Source organism: Pseudopodoces humilis, chromosome 2 (assembly GCF_049639895.1).
Source record: "Pseudopodoces humilis isolate 2021_Gansu_Grassland_sample_001 chromosome 2, ASM4963989v1, whole genome shotgun sequence".
Taxonomy (NCBI): Eukaryota; Metazoa; Chordata; class Aves; order Passeriformes; family Paridae; genus Pseudopodoces; species Pseudopodoces humilis.
The window spans coordinates 110,057,298-110,074,657 of NC_142201.1; the positions used below are offsets into that span (position 1 = coordinate 110,057,298).

The following is a 17,360-nucleotide window of genomic DNA, read 5'->3' on the forward strand; positions in this document are numbered from 1 at the left end:
TCCTCCTCTGTATGGCATCCCTACCCCTACTGAATCCAGGACACCACTCAGGCTGGTGTCCTCTGCAGAATTCCTGAGTGGGACTCAGTCTCACTGTCTGTGTCATTATTGAAGATACTGAGCAGTACTGGTCCCAGTACAGGATCCTGAGGGACACCATTTGTTGATGATCCCCATTTGGATGCTGAGCCATTAACTGTAATTGGATCCCATCCACCCACCTATTTATCCATCAAATAGTCCATCAATCAAATCCATCTCTCTCCAAATTAGAGGTAAGAATGTTGTGTAGGACCATGCCAAAGTCAATACAGAAGTCCAGGTAGCTGACAAGTAGCTTACTTTCCATTAGGTTGGAGAGGTTCATCCTGCACTGCATTTCCCAAGGATATCAGGGGACATACCAGCAATTTCAGTTTGTGCCTGGTGGGATCTCCCTTGCTTGGAGGCTCTCTGCAGGCAGAGGTCCAGCCTCACTGGCTCTGGACTCTTTCCTGCAACTGAGAAATGAGGATCCAGCCCACAGCAGGGAAGGAGTTAAGTGCTTGACCAGCTGCTGTCTGTGAGGCACTGAATTCCTTCCCCATGCAATCCAGCAGCCAGTGTCAGGACAGCTATATTTAGAAAGCTGATAAAGGTTTAGTGCCAACAGTTGTCCTGCCCCTCGATGAAGAAGCTGTAGAGAGAGTGAGAGGGGGGCAGCTGATTTCTTTCCCCACAGTACTGTTCCTTGCTGTCTTCAGTGGACTCCTTTGCCGTGCCTCCAGCAGGGACCCCCAGTGGAGCCATCAGGCACAGGGGGTAAGTTCCCTTTCCTTGCTCACCCTTCTCTCTGCTCACTGCCCCATGAGTGACCATGCGGCCGCGATCCTCCGGCCTAAGCCTGGCTGCCGGGCCCTTGGGAGCTGCCACTGGCTCTTGTGGCACTGAGGCAAGAGTCCCTCTGCCTGGGCCAGGGGTGTTGGCTGCTCTGTTTCCATGTTCCTAGCTGAGCTACGGTGCCCTCACTTTCCCACACCCAGGGTGAGAACAGCAACCTCCACACAAAGGATTACAAGGACAAAGTCCCAAGCCTTCAAGCTCCTTTGGCCTTAATCTTTAAGAACATTTCATTTTGGGGACATGAGGTCTCATGTTTCTTGCCCCCAAGCCTCCTTCCAGCCTGGCTCTGGCTGCGTACGGCTCCTTCCAGCCACCATGCACGGTCAGGGGAGTATAGAGTTTCTGCCCTGCCACCCCTTCCTTCCAGCACCCTTACTCACAGGCAAAAGAGCGTTGGTGCTCGCTGGGCAGCAGCCAGGAGCTGCATGAGGCCCAGGGAATGGCAGGTGCCCTGCTAGAGGAGCCAGTGCAGCCCTTGTGGGAAGGGCTCCTCACAGGAGCAAAGTGTGGGAGGCCTTTCTGCTGTAGCCCCTGCCACTTGTGCCCCAGAGCCAGGGAATGGCCTCCTGTGCAGCCCTGTGTAATGGCTCTCCCTCCTGCCCTGCTCCTTGCAGTGGACCCCCAGCAGCCGCCATGGCCAGCGGCAGAGATGCGGACAGCGAGCCGGCGGTGCCCGAGGAGGAGGAGGAGGAGAAGGAGGGCCCGGACGTGAAGGCCGTGCAGGCCCATTACCTGCGCAGCCCCTCGCCCAGCCGGTGAGTCCACAGGCACTGCCACGGCCTCCTGGCAGCACATGGGAGATGCTGCCCTTCCCTGCTTTCCCTTCCTCTGCTCAACACTGGCACTTGGGCCAAGCTGAGCCCGGGGATTCCCTGCTCTCCCTGAGGTGGGGTCAGTGTGCCAGCTCTGACAGAGCCTGCACAGACAGGACTCCTGCACTAATTAATCCTCCCTGCTGGGAGAGTGCACAGAAGGGATAAACTGCAGGAAGGATTACTGTGGGCTGCTGTTGTCCCTCTTCCCTGTATCATCTTCTCACACCCCTATGCTGAAACTTCTGATCCAATTTCAACTCTTTGCAAATTTGGCTTCATCTTTATGTCCATTGTAAGGACTTGTGGATTTATTGAATGTTGGTATTAGGCTTTGCCAGCCTCAGAAAAACCAAGGGTCTTGGGATTTGGGTTTGATCCAGAACCAACTTTAGCTACAGGCTTCAGGCACTGAACATGAGGCTGTCACAACACAAGCAGAAATTGAGTTACCTCAAGCAAAACAAGCATGATTAGATGTGTTTTCTCTTAATACAAGGAAAAATACACCCCTTTGCTCTCTTTTCCTAAAGCAAAATGCTCTGCAGGGCTTTCTGTACCCTTTGAGATGCTTGAGCTGAAAGCAAGGAGTAGGGATAGAGTTTGAAGAGAACCTTCCCCAGTGTCCCTCAAAAAGTAGGAGGTTATGAAATGTTTCCTGTTAACTGTGGGACACTGCAGAAAATCTGAGTACTTATTTCATTTAACCACGTGTATTTCAAAATTGTTTAGGAAGATCACTGAGCTCACATAAAATAAAATTATGTATTGTAAAATAATGTATTGATGTCTCTTCTACTGCTCATCAGTCACTCAAAATGAACAGAAACATCTGTCCTTCCCTTCCCCCTTCCCCCTTCCCCCTTCCCCCTTCCCCTTCCCCCTCCCCCTCCCTCCCCTCCCCTCCCCTCCCCTCCCCTCCCCTCCCCTCCCTTCCCTTCCCTTCCCTTCCCTTCCCTTCCTTCCTTCCCTTCCCTTCCCTTCCCTTCCCTTCCCTTCCCTTCCCCTTCCCTTCCCTTCCCTTCCCTTCCCTTCCCTTCCCTTCCCTTCCCTTCCCTTCCCTTCCCTTCCTTCCCTTCCCTTCCCTTCCCTTCCCTTCCCTCCCTTCCCTTCCCTTCCCTTCCCTCCCTTCCCTTCCCTTCCCTTCCCTTCCCTTCCCTTCCCTTCCCTCCCCTCCCCTCCCTCTTCCCTCCCCTCCCCTCCCCTCCCTTCCCTTCCCCTTCCCTTCCCTCCCCTCCCTTCCCTTCCCTTCCCTTCCCTTTCCCTTTCCCTTCCCTTCCCTTCCCTTCCTCCCTTCCCTTCCCTTCCCTTCCCTTCCCTTCCCTTCCCTTCCCTTCCTTCCCTTCCCCCTTCCCTTCCCCCTTCCTTCCCTTCCCTTCCCCTTCCCCTTCCCCTCCCCTTCCCCCTTCCCCCTTCCCCCTTCCCCCCTTCCCCATTCCCCCTTCCCCCTTCCCCCTTCCCCTTCCCCCTTCCCCCTTCCCCTTTCCCCTTCCCCCTTCCCCCTTCCCCCTTCCCCCTTCCCCTCCCTTCCTTTTCTCCCTTTTTTTCTTGCTGTCAATGGCAAAACACAGTGATGAAAATGGCAAGATCCTTCCCAGCCAGAAGAGGGTCCTTGAAAGACCCAGGTTTGGGCAGTTCTGTGTTTCACAGATGCTCAGGGCAGCTACAAGTAAAACATGTTGAGGCTGTGGTGGCAGATTATTACCAACTGTTGTTACCTTTTTACTGAGCTTGGAGGCAACCTTTACAGCAAAAGGAATCGAAGGCAGGGCATAGCTGCAAATTTGTGTCAGCTCCTGTAAATGAGACTGAGACTCCCCTTGCTCATCTCGTAAACTCCTTTGAAGAACTAGAAAAGGATTACTTTCAGTCACGGTTGACAAGTGCTGGAACTCAACTAAATGACCTGGATGAGCCTGTTAAGTGGTTTCCGATAGCTGTGCCCTCTGTTTTGATTCTGGAGCCTGAAAGCAGTTCAGCTCTCCAGACACTGCTGCACCCTGACTGCATATTAATCACCCTCCCTCTCCTGCTTGAATTAAACAAAAACAAACAGTGTATTGCAAGTCTGCAAGCCTTGCATTGCCAGAGAGCTTCTGTGATGGCAGCAAACTTGTCCTAGTGATTTGTACCATCTATTTGGAAGGAAGTGTATAAGGTGTAGGTCAGGGAAAAAGCTCTAAAATATTTTGTAGAGATGGTCTAAGAGACTGAATTTTCTTGGACTGTATAGGTGGACCCAGAGGGAAATATACTTGTTTTTAAGGTTGTGGCCTTTTTTGCTTAACAAAAACTTATTACACTATGTCCAATAACTCACTTCAAAGGTGTTTGTGGGTGTCATAGTGGTTTCTGACCCACTTTTACACAACACTGAGTGAGTGGAGAGACTGACCACAGGTTCATGCTCTGAAGTGCCCAAGGTACAAAGTACTGAGGGAGAGATTCACAGGCTTCAATCTTAATGCTTGCACTGCAGCTTGTGGTAACTCAAAGAATGCTTGCTGGCAATTAACTGGCAGAAAGAAAACCCAACAGTTTTCTAGTGCAATCTGTTTTGAATTATTTAATAAATTCTAGTTAGGACCATGTTTATGTCTGTCTGTCTGTGTGAGAGTTAATTGTGAGACTATTTCTTGTGATCCATCCCCCTCCTGGTCCCAAACCAGACACTGACCTTCTCTATCCATAAACTACCCATAACCTCCTCCACCAGGCAATTTGATTGCACTCCCAGCCCACTGCAGCTTCTCCCCATGGGACCTGTCTACATCCTGCAAACACTGGATGTCAAGGCATCTTTGAAGCCTGTAGTGCCATGCTAGAGATTGGGGTGGGCATGAGATGTGGGAGAAGAGCTGTGACTTCCCTTCTACAATTACAGAATCCTCCCTGCTCCAGTTCCCTGCTGTTCCCCTCTGGAATGGGTGAAGAGGGCTAAAGTCCTGGGGATGGGACCCCAGTGGAGGGCATTTGCCTAACGGGCAGTGTGGTTGGTTGGCAGGTGTTCAGTGATATCAGACACTGATACAGAGAGCATCTTCATGGAGCCAATCCATCTGTCATCTGCTGTGGCTGCCAAACAAATCATCAGTGAAGGTAAGAGAACTATCTAAGTTACAAGTTGCATGCAAGTTGCAGTTGTTTTGCTTTTCTTATCTACAGATCCTAAATGATAAAAAAGCCCTTATGTGAAAACTCCATCTGAAGCAGAGAAAGAAATAACAACTTACAGAAAGGTTTGGTGACTTCCTTTGAAGTCGTGCAATGAATCTGTGGCAGAATTGCGTACTGCAGGGGTAAAAGTTTGAGTGCTGGCTGCTTGTTGCAACAAACTAGAGTAGAATGGAATAGAAGAGAACAAAATCAGTTTAAAGGACATACATGATCATCTAAGTCCAACTATCAGAGCTGACCAAAAGTTAAATCATATTATTAAGGCACTATCCAACACCTCTTAAACACTGTCAGGGATGGGGGATTAACCACCTCCCTAGGAAGCCTGTTCCAGTGTTTGACCACCCTCTCAGAGAAAAAGTGCTTCTCAATATCCAGTCTGAATCTCTCCAGCTCAGCTTTGAACCATTCCCACATGTCTGATCACTGGATACCAGGGAGAAGAGCTCAGCAGCTTCCTCTCCACTTCCCCCCTTCAGGAAGGCGTAGGCAGCAGCTGCGTTCTTCTGGGCCTGGAGTAAGGGTGCCCTTAACTCCCAGGCCTGGGGCCAGAATGGGACCGAGAGGACAGTGCAATGTGCTCTTCTCATTGCTAATTACCCTGAGGCACTTCCTAGGTGAGCAGGTACCTGCCCACATTGCAGACAGAACAGGGTGATGTTTCTAGGGAAAAAAAGCCACAAGGCTTGTCCCAGGCACAAGTAATGATACCTCCTACATTTGCATTGTTTTTGTGTGCTTTTAATTACAATGTCAGTTTTTTCCAGAGCTGAAGACAAAGGACATCAGGGTAGACTCGGTGTGTCCCAGGATGTTGGAGTCTGCACAGCAGCTGATGGTGGAAGACCTGTACAACCGAGTTAAGGAAAAGATTGATGACACCAGCTTGTTTAACACGCCGTGTGTGATGGACTTGCAGAGGGCACTTGTGAAGGACAGGCTGGAGACCCCCAGGGACGCTGTGGATGAAGTCTGGCCTAATGTCTTCATAGCAGAAAAGTGAGTGTCGGCTTTTGTCATCAAGCTGCACAAGATTCCCAGTAAAGGGTCAAATGGAACCATTGAAGGCATAACATGTATTACATGCATCTAATACCTTCCATCCCTAGAGAGCCCTAAAGTGTTTTTCAGACTGTGCTCACAGAAATCTCTATGCACTGGAAAGTAAATACTTCTGGAATAGAATCAGCTTAGATGCTTCAACACTTTAAGAGAGGAAAAGATAATTAAGCCCAAATTCCACCATTCTGTTTGGAATTTGGCCCTAAAATTAGAACTAAAATCTTTGTTATGTAAAAGGGAGTTTAAAAGGTAATGCCAAAGCAAATGTCAAGTAAACATGATTAGGTCTCCTGTACCATAGTTCAGCTGTCTGAGACACCTGTGTAAGTGACCAGACAGAATTAGAAGGACATATAGAGTGAAGCATCAATTATGGAGTGATAAAAATTGATAACTAACTACATGGCCTGAACCTAGGATGGCAGTATGAGTTTCAAATCAAGCTGGAGTGGAAACAGAGCACGTGGCTCTGCAGATGAATGCAGACTTATTTTCTTTTCCCAGTGAGTATTGGAAAGAAATACCTGTAGAACTCTCAAAGGACATTAAGGTCTGAGTGGTGCCTCATGCTGAATGAACACGGACTGGGAGTTATGTAGACCTTGTAGCATACAGCTTTTTTCCAACCTAAAATAGGAGCACTGATATCTAACATGTTTTTTTCCTTTTCTGCAGAAGCGTTGCAGTGAACAAAAGCCGTTTGAAGAGACTGGGCATCACCCATGTCCTGAATGCAGCTCATGGAACAGGTGTCTACACAGGACCAAGCTTCTACAATGGTCTCAATATCCAGTACATGGGCATTGAAGTGGATGATTTTCCAGATATGGATATCTCCAAACACTTCCGCCCAGCTGCAGAGTTCCTTGACGAAGCCCTGCTGACCTACAGAGGTAAGAGGAGAAGATTGAAGTGGTTCCAGGTTATGCTTGGGAATTAACAGGGAGAAACCTTACTCTGATAAACAACTGATATGCCACATTTGTAATGGGGTAGAAGGCAGAGCCTTTGCCCTCTGCATGCAGCTACAGTGAACGCCTCCCGCCCGTTTCTGCCCGGTCTCACTGGAAACAGGAGGGAGCAAACTGGTAAGGGGACGCAGCTCACGGCCCCATGGCTTCAGGTTCAAAGTGGCTGCAAGTCAGCTCCTGCAGCTGCTTTGAAAGAACCTGACTATAGCAAAGAGTAGAATCCCTGCTCTAATACATTTTTTAAAATATTGATACCCTATAATACTATATATATAGAGAGACAGATATATTCCTGTACCCTGCACATTTCAGTTTCGCAGTGATGCAAAAAACCAGGCTGATTTACTAGAACAATCCAAGTGGCTGAGTTGAACCTCTGGTTGTCTACATCCAAGCTGCTGTCAGATTTGCTGGACTTCAATTCCATGGCAACTGTTACTCTGTGCACAGTGACCATTTTGTTGCAAATTCAGTGGACAGTTAGAAATTCAGTATTGAATTTCAGTTCAGTATTGAAAGAAACGCCAGGATCTGTGATATCACTGATATTCTTCATATAAATTAATACATTTGTCAATTAATTAATGTCAATCTAATTTCTGTAAAGAAGCAACAGATTACCTCCTAGCAGGAGTGACAGTAAGAAAAGTGTGAAGTTTTGTTCATATACAAGGAACGTGGAGCCAGTTTTAATAGCTCAACAACACTAGGAGGATGCACCAAGGCAGAGGAGCCTTGGAAGAAATGAAAGGAGGGATATCTCCCCCTCTTGGTGAGATGTTAAATTGGCTTTGCTGGCTAGTAAAACACTTGGAAGGCAACCAATACTTTTAAAGCTAAGAAAGGTGTAAAAGAGATTTCAGGATTGTAGGAAGAGGTTCATTAGGTAAACCTCATGTGGTAACATAGCAGCAGTCAGAAAGGTGGTGCTTAAATTGGCTTCATTAAGTTTCAGTGCAAACAGATTGATTAAACTGGAGTTTATCATACATTTAGAAACAGTAATTTCAGTTGTTTGCAAGCTAGCATTTATGCTCTCTTCCTATTTACAAGCTTTTCTTTAGCTATAATTTGCCACACAAGTAACTTAAACCCCAAACAATTTGTCTGTGCCAAAGCTAGGTTTTCTGCAAGAGATAGTAAATGCTATAAAATAAAGCAGATCCTCAGTTTTGATTCTTGCTCATACAGTTACTGGTGCAGGACAGTGGGTCCCAGTAGTTTGAAGCAGCTGGATCAGTTTTTCCAAGTCAAAATTAGCTATTTTCTGATAGTTGCTTGGTTCTGCTGTTGTAAGATATAATAGGACTTTGGCCTCCAGCAAGTGTTCAGTGTAATTGTTTGGGGGTACCTTGCAAAACTGATTGAGAGTCTGGAAAAAATACAATTAAATTAATATAAAATTGTTGTTTAAGTCCTGTAATGTCCCTTAGAGAAAAATAACTTACTTGCTTATCCTCCCAGTACCTTCCTGAAGGCTAATGCTAATATCTCACTTTTTACATATTGAGAAAAAAGCATGGAAAGCTTAAATGTCTGGCCCTATGTCAGCCATCAAGTCAAGAATGTCTCACTTGCCTTTCTAATACCTCTTATAAGCTTTTTGACTATTTGAGCAAGTGAAGTGTGCAGGCAAAAATACAAATACTGTTTAGATTGTTTGGAAATGTGCCTGCCCACAGTTTTTGAAACTAATGTGTTTTTTATTCGTATATATCCAGATTTTTATTAAGGTAAAGCTAGCAAATATTTAATATTGGTTTCAGTCACTGAAACATATAATCTGTGTAGTTTTTAACACTATTCAGAGAATGCTTTTGTGCTACATACCAGAACATCCTGTCTGTTTCTGGAAATAGCTGATTCCTTTCTTATTCACCATCTGTAGGCAGAATCCTTGTCAGCAGTGAGATGGGGATCAGCCGCTCAGCTGTGCTGGTGGCTGCCTACCTGATGATCTACCACCACATGACCATTCTGGAGGCTCTGATGACCCTGAGGAAGAAACGTGCCATCTACCCCAACGACGGCTTCCTGAAGCAGCTGCGGGAGCTCAATGAGCAGCTGTTGGAGGAGCGAGAGCTGGAGCGTTCTGGAGATGAGGACGTGACTCCGAGCCAAAGTCCTCTTGCCTATCCAGGGACTTCTTCACGGCTGTCTGGAGCTGGGGACTCAGGGAGCATCAAGGGAGCCAAAGCCCACTCCATCACAGTAGAAGAAGAGGACACCAGCAGCATTCTGGGTAGTTTTATGAGCTCTTCATCAGTGGAAAAAACTAGCTGGGTTTCCAAACATTCCACCCTGATCACTGAGGAGGAAGAGGAACAATTGTATGAGGAATGGAGGAGAAAACAAGGCCTATCTGCAAAGGAAGCAGTTCACCATGAAGGAACATCTTCAAAGCATCTGGATCAGGAAGAGGAACAATCTGATGAGGATGTGGAACAGAGGATCCATGACTGGCAGCGCAGGAATGAGAAATACCAGATGGCAGGTGCAGCCAGGGAGGAGGATGGTGAATGCAGCATGAGAGGAAGACCTTACCCATCAGGCGAGTTCAGTGATGTTGAGAGTGTGAGCAGTTTTGAGATTCGAACCCTAAAAAAACAGCTGGAAGCCAGTAGCTTTAGCAGGATGAGGAGGAGCCGCACAGGCTCTATGTCTTCTGAGAGCACTTGGGACATGTGGAATGAGAGGCTTCTGGAGATTGAGAAAGAAGCTGCTCAGAGGTATCATTCTAGGAATAAAACTTGTGAGGAGAGACAATCCCCAGAAACAGGAAGAAAGGAGAGGGATGTGGATGAAGAGAGTGTGTTTTCAGACTCCTCCTGTAGCTCCTTCTACAATTTCTGCCAAAAGAACAAGGACAAGTTGACTCCTCTAGAAAGGTGGAAGGTCAAGAGGATCCAGTTTGGCTTTCACAAGAAGGATTTAGAACCATCATCTGCACCATCTCCAGCAGAAGATGGCAGCCAGGCAGGTCAGGAGGAAACAGAAGGGAAGAGTTTGTCAGATATTGATCTGACTGCTTACCAGGCTTGGAAAATGAAGCGGCAGAAGAAGGTGGGCAGTGAAAGCAGCAAGGAGGAATTTGTGGAATTTGCCAAAACTGAGGATTCTGCTTCAGCTAAAAAGAAGCAGAGGCGTGTAGAGCTCCTTGAACGTTCAAAGAAAATTTTAGAAGAAAGCCAGTCCATGTGCAGCTGGGAGACAGAGAGTACAATGAGTGGGAGTATTCCCCTGTCAGCTTTCTGGTCTTCAGCACCTTCTGCAAGCGGTGCTGATGATGCAGCTTCTGCCCTGAGCATGCAGACAAATCATTCATCTTTGTCACAGGCCAGGAGTTGTACAGGACCAATGCAGCTGCAGATGCCAAATATACCCCTTCCCAATCTCCCAGTTGGCCCAGGTGACACAATATCCATGGCAAGCATTCAGAACTGGATCGCTAACGTGGTCAGTGAAACCATTGCCCAAAAGCAAAATGAGATCCTGATGTTGTCCCGTCCATCGTCCGCCATGGCCTCCCTGTCAGGAGACCTTGGCAGGCGTGCAGATGATGACAAGGTTTCTCTTCTCAGTGCTCAGAGTGGCTCATCCCTTGCAGCCTCTCAGCTCCACCAGCAGGACCTGCGCAGGGCTGAGTCTCAGTCTGTGCTGTCTTGCAACACCTCTGAGTGTGCAAGGACAGAAGGGACTACTTCAAACATGAAGACAACCCAGACAAGCAAACCACTGTACAGCCTCTTTGCTGATGATGTTGACCTAAAGAAACTGAGGAGGAAGGAGAAGGAGATGCAAATGGAAATGAGAGAAAAAATGTCAGACTATCAAATTGAAAAGGTGATCAGCGACAATAAACGCAGCACTTTATTCAAAAAAAAGGTGACCAAAGCAGAGGAAAATGAAACAGAAGATGACAGAGAGAGTACAACAAACAGCTGCAGGCGTCCCTTGCAAGCAGACTTTGACAGAACTGATGCAGACTTTGATCTGTCCAGTCAACCTGCAACCTCAGGTGCACCGAAGTCAGAGATAGATACTGATATTACCAAGTGGCTCAATGGCCTGAAAGCAGAAAGAGAACCACCGTCATATTATGATCAGACTGAGAAAGCTAGAGAGAAATATAGCAGATCATCCAAAGTTAGACAGATGGATTCTGAGACATCCAGTTACAGATTCTGCAGATCCCAAAGAAAAGAGCTAGATAGCTGTTCTTCCTACGAGTCAACGGGAGATTCACTGAGAACCATGTCAAGATTTTCCTCTGCTTCTGCAAAAGAGGACAAAAAGATGTACAAGTTCACAAGGTCCAGGGTCAGTGAGACAAGTTCCAGAGGAAACAGCCCAGAGCTGCATGTTTTCAGCCGGTCACCTGAACCAGCCTTTGACTCTGAAGCCCCAGAACCATCTACCCAGAGCCGAGTTAGAGCTCATCATGTGGAGGCATGTGAAGAGGAGGCCAGGTCAGATGTGTCAGAATGTGGAGCAAAGAGAAAGTTCACCCAGAGCTTTTCAAAGTCTGAAGAGGATGGAAAGAAGGAGGCAAAAGTGGAGCAAAGTGAAGAAAGGTTTGCATCTCGGCAGGTCTCTCAGTACAGGCGAAGCATGCGTAAAGAAGAGGAAGAAATGGATGATGATGCCATTATTGCTGCTTGGAGAAGCCGACTAGAAGAAACTACAGCAAAGCTCCAGCGGAGAAGGGAAGAGTGACCAAGATCAGACTACAGGAACACAAGCAGAGCCACAGTCCCTGAATCACTCACTCATCATTATATTTTTGATAATCCTTTGTGGTTTGTAGGGCATTTCCTGCAGATAGTTCTCTTCTTAATCAAAAGCGATGAAGGGAAGAGGTCAAGTTCTGCAAGTGTTTGTGGCTTGTCAGAAAGAAGATGCTGGTATTAAATGATCAATGTAGGTAGAAACACAATGTTAGAAGCCATTAGGAGACAGACAATGTTTCAGCAGCAAAAGCAGGTAACGGTGACACCTCAAGTCAAAAGACCAATCACATCCCACTTTGGTTATTTCAATTTCCTAGTGTCGTTAAAGACTGGACATGTTTTTTCTAGGATCTTTTTGATCATAAATGGAAGAAACCAAAAGCCTTTTCCAGGAACTTAAAGAATGTTTTTCTCTTAATCAGTTTTACTTTATATGACTGAGAAGGTATTACCAGGTAGCCTCCGTTTTCTGCACCAGCCTTACAAATGTCTAGAGAAATAAGACAGTTCAGGGGAATATATGTTCTGTTTTACTTTACTAAGTAGCAGGAGTGGAATACTAGAAAAAAGAAGATGCCTCCTGTTTACAAGTTCAATGCAGTAACGAATGGATTCATTGTTTTCTATTAGATGGAGTCATCTCTGCACCAGTATGGTTGGTTCCTGCTAATAACTTCAGGTCAACAAAGGAAAAATGCAGTAATATTAACAGCCATCCAAAAATAATTTTTTGATGTAGTTAAAGAGATAGCTAGGATTAGTGTTAGTGCAGGCTGGGTTTCTGAGTATTGACTTCACTTTGGTTTATGAATGCAGCTCAGCTAAGTTGGTGCTTTTGTGTTATAGTCAGATTAATTTTCAACATGATCGCCTTGAAAGAAAAGAGCAATGCACAAAATGACCTCATAATAAAATTGCTTGATTAGACCATGGGTGTAAGGCATCATGCACCTAAGGAGAAATTGTGTGTCTGTGAAGGTGGCACCTGGAAGCTTGTTTTTAGGAAGCAGTGGTAGGTTCAAATGGCTCCTTACAGTTAAAGTGTTCTTTGTATCCTGAGCTACAGAGGAAGAAGCCCAGCCTCCATGGTAACTCCATGTTAAGAGTCTCGGGTCTTTCCATGCCTTGCAGAGCCTTGTGAGCTTGTGTGACACAACCCACCACCTTGCCACAGCATCACCTGTGTCTTTCCACACCACAGCACCCAACCCTCACCCGTCAACATCCTCCACCTCTCTCTTATAAGCACATAGGCCGGTTTTTACTGACTTTGACTCTGGAATTATCAGTTCCCTCTTCTGTACAGACTGTATTTTGAACCAACAAAGCCCTCTGGCAGAGCTGAATCTAAAACGACAATGGAGGGATGATGCAGTAGCGCTCTCCCACAGGAAGTTTGTCTTTTTCTTGTAATCTCTTCTCCCTCCCACTGTGATGCTTAGAGCTCACCATTACCATTATGCTAGTACCTTTCCCTATTTTAATTGTGTAATACAGTCAGCAAGCTCCACAGGGCAAGGGCCTGCTCTTTGTCCCCATCTGTATGGTGCTACACACATCAGCAATGCTATCTAAATAATGGTTACTGATAACAAAATGCAGCTGGCAATTTTCCTAAACTTAGAATCATTTCTCTCAACTATAACTCACTGATCAGACATTATCCCTGCTTCTCTGAAGATAAAGATGATTCTTTCTGACAGCCAGGACTGGGGTAAATGATAGCTACTTATTGTCAGGTGAATGGAGTATCACAATCAGGTGATTAACCAGTAACAAAGGTAGAAAAATTACTTGTGTGGGTTGTTTTGGGGTTTTGGGTTTTTTAGTAAACTCAGATTACGTTTCCGAAATACATAAGGAACATGTTCGTGTTAATGTTTCAGGCATGCAGAGATGCTCTAAGGCTTATAACGCTCTTCTACTATAAAATAATATATAATACAATGCATCCCTTGTTTCTGCATATTTCTGTGAGTTGTTATTTTTTAAAGTAGAGAATCCAGGCTTTGAGCCACATTCTGAGAATTTATATTGAATTTCTGCAGTGTGTTAGGATAGGCATTTTCCTCTTTCCTTCATCCTTGGTAAGGTTGCTCCGCAGAAAACAGCTCTGCATAGACATATTTGGAGCTTGCTTTAATTTCATCCTAAAAAAGGTCTTAAGTTTTGATGGATCAAAGTGGAAGTGTGCAATACCTTCTGGCACTGAATTTACTTTTTTATCAAAGGCTGATTCCCTCTGAAAAATCCCTCTCCTTCTCCGTGCCTGGATGTTCCCAGCAGACAAGCCTGTCCTCTGCAGTACTGTAGGGGGCATCTCGCACTGTAAAAGACGAGCAGTAGATGATGTAGTAATTGGTTTCATTTTGCAGTGTACAGCACAGCCTTTGTTTGGGCAGCATTTTGATTTAAACACTAATCTAGGTCTGCTGCACAAATAAATTATTCAAGACCGAGGGGCAGAATATGGTTCTGTAACAAGTCTGAGCCAGACCATCCTGATAGCGAGTTTTGACCCTTGTGAGAAAGGGTTAAGTGGGTTCTGCTGACTCATTGAGGTAGGTGGCTTATTAGTTCACTTGTGTAAAAGAGAGATAAAAATGGTTTGCTGTGGAAAGGCCATCTAAGATGCTGGCTGAGCAGCCATGAGGGAGAAGCCTTAGAAATAGCTGAACTTTATTTTCTTATTGCTTATATCCTTGTTAATAAAGCCAAACCCCCAAAGCAATAAGGGGGTGGGGATCATTTTGGACTCCATGCAGTATATGGCCAGTGCTTGAAAGCAAGATGGGAAAGGCTCCAGCTCACAGGTATAAATTACATGAAACAGTGACATAAAGACCTTGCATGGTGAAAATATTAAAGCATTCAGTCATAAGACAAATAACCAGGAGAGACAGAAATGGAGGGGTTGAAGGCAGGCTAGAAAGTCAGGTTTTAAGATGAGAATTTAGAAGGAGATAAGGAATTGCTGAAAGGGGAGAGGTCTGCACAGATTGTTTCAGGTGACCAGAGCTGCAGAGTGAATGGTTTTTCAGCAATGACACCAGTCTGACAGTAGATTAAAAGAGTAAATAAGTACCCAAATTTATCTAAGAAGGATTTTTCAGCAAAGATGTGCTGGGACTATTATTTTTTCTCCCTCTCAGTTTGCTGCTGTATGCAGGAGGGGGTTTTTGGCATTGTATAGTGGAAGGTGAAAGTGCAAGGAGCATCCATACGGTCAGTTAAGAATATAAACACAAGAACATAAGAAAAGCTGTATGGGGTCAGACCAAAGGTCCATCTGGCTCAATATCCTGTCTCTGATAGAGAACAGCAGTGAATACCTAGGGAAGAATATATACAGTGATAAAAGTGTTATTTCCCCAGCATGATCTTCCAGTTTCTAATAATTTGCAACTCAAGGACTTCCTAAGCCAGGTCTGATATTTTTGTATTTAATAGCCCTTAATAGATTTTCCTTCTATGGAAGTGCCTAGTAATTTTTGAGTTATAACCACTATAGCCTCATATCCACTAACCTCTGTGATCTCTTGTAGCAAGAAGTCACACAAGTTACTGTACACAAAATGCAAAGCCATCTTCTTTCTGCCTGTTCTGAACCTTCTGCCCACTAGCCTTCAATGCCAATGAAGAACGTCTGTTTAGTATCTACAGGTCCCATGAGATTTTACCCCCACTTCTGTCATTCTGTCCCATCTTTAGTTCTGGTTTTCCGCCTGAGTTACTTATTCCTCATATAGGGGCTCTTCATTATCCTGGCCGTTCTTCTCTGAACCCTTTCTAGCTCTGCTTTGTCAAGTTTGAGATGAGGGACCAAATCCTCACACAGTATCCAGGGTGCAGATGTGGCAGGGGTTTATCCTATGGCATACTGACCTTTTTTCCCCTCTTTTCTGTTCCTTCCCTATTGACTCCTAACAGTCTGCATATTTTTTTTGGATGTTGCTGAGCACCAGAGTGATGTTTTCATAGAACTATTTATTATATACAGCAAATCTTGTTGAGTGGCAGTGGTCAGCTCTGAGATCATAATTTTATATTTTAAGTTTTCTTATTTGTAATGTTTTACCTTTATGAGCCTTGAATTTCATCTGCCATCTTAGTTCTCAGCTTGTCTGTTGCATGAAGTCCTGGATTTTTCCACAGTTGTCCTCCCATTTCTACTCCTCTGTTTCCTTAATGTCCTTTGAATGAGGTAGAAGCACGTAGGATGTGGGAAGCAAGGAGGTTAAGGAGGGATAGATGAGAGAGAAACCCATTTGATGTTGGTCTGCTTGAAGTAAGAAATAAGAAAGTGATGAAAGTCAGAGAGCTAGGAGATACATGTTCAAAAAGAGATCCGAAGACAATAGGCAAATTAAGAAAGGGACCTACAGTGGTCAGAGACAGGAAGATATGAATGTAAGCCAAAGAAGCTAATGCAAAATATTAATATGTTTAGATGTATCAAAGTCTGAGAAAAGGTTAGGAGGCAACATCTGTGGGAAGAAAGGAGATTTGAAGAAGTTACAGGTCTATGAGAAATCTGAAGGGGACTGGGAGAAATGGAAAGAGTGAGAGACATTAGTGGGACACTGATGGATAAAATGACATTGGTGCTGGATTGGGAATTCAATGTGGTACAAGTTTGAAGGAAATGGAAATGTGCCAGAAATACATGTTATTCCTACTGTAAGAGCTGTGTTTTGCATTGTAATACTGATAGCTGTGGGGCCATGGCCCATTTCCCCCATCTAGGAATTTCAGGACAATGTGATTTACTGCATGCAGCACTAGCTTAGACTGGATAATTTTAAAAGGAGTTTAGCACCATTTCCTTCCTTTACAGCTCCTTGAGAAATGCTTACGCATTAGCTGTGGTGGAGACTAGGTGAATTATGAGACAAAAAGTTTTATTTGGGGAGGTTATGTTGCATTGTCTGCCTTTCCTTAAAGGGTGTAGCTGGAATACATTCAATACAGACATTATAATGTGAAAACACAATATCCATGACCTGCCTAAATTTATAGACAATGCAACAAAGGTACTGAAAGCATGTGATTAATATAGTCTAGGGCTTGGAAACAGACGCAGCATACTCACGTAATCCAGCAAAATCTCTTTGAGAGCTACCTACCTATTCTCTGGAATTTCACTTGTCATGTAGAAAAATGAAAGTGGGTCAAATCTCTGGCTGTTCTAATTGTGAAGAAAACTTCCAGAATGGGAAGAATGTGTAACAAATAAACTGTTCTCTAGAGAGGTGAGAGCATAGGTCTAAATGGTGTGTGAATTGCTCCAGTCATTTCAGCAAGGTTCTAACTTATTTGCCCAGAAGTAATAATTTAAATGCCAATAATATTTGTCACCCTGTACTTCATGTAATAAATTGAGAAAGGTTCAAAGTGCATGTATTTAGGTTGTGTATTGCCAATACCAGCATAATCTGCTTGAATGAACACCCTGTCATTGTGGCTGGTTTTGTTGTTTTCTGGCTTGCTGGGGTTTAGGCTGCCTTTTGTTCTTTGGTACATTTCAACATATTCAGGAGCTGATTTCATGTTGTTTCTCTCTAACCTCCTCTTAAAACCATTCATTGGTGTTTTCCTGTGACCGCTGTTCCTCTGTCACAGGGTGCACACACACACAAAAACACACACAGATATAAAGAGAAAACATTATTTGTGACTTATAAAAGCAGGCAACAATATGAATTCAGTTCTTCCCAGGACTATCC

The 17,360-nt window shown here is 44.9% G+C and overlaps 1 protein-coding gene across 1 annotated transcript; it reads left to right on the forward strand.

Moving 5' to 3' along the window:
• The first annotated feature begins 665 nt into the window (after positions 1–665).
• Positions 666–17,082, forward strand: STYXL2 (serine/threonine/tyrosine interacting like 2). Its single transcript, XM_005524108.3, has 6 exons — positions 666–801; positions 1,497–1,637; positions 4,699–4,793; positions 5,639–5,870; positions 6,609–6,826; positions 8,793–17,082. The coding sequence occupies exons 2-6, from the start codon at positions 1,516–1,518 to the stop codon at positions 11,618–11,620; spliced, it is 3,495 nt and encodes a 1,164-aa protein (XP_005524165.1). The 5' UTR covers positions 666–801; positions 1,497–1,515; the 3' UTR covers positions 11,621–17,082.
• The last annotated feature ends 278 nt before the right edge of the window (positions 17,083–17,360 follow it).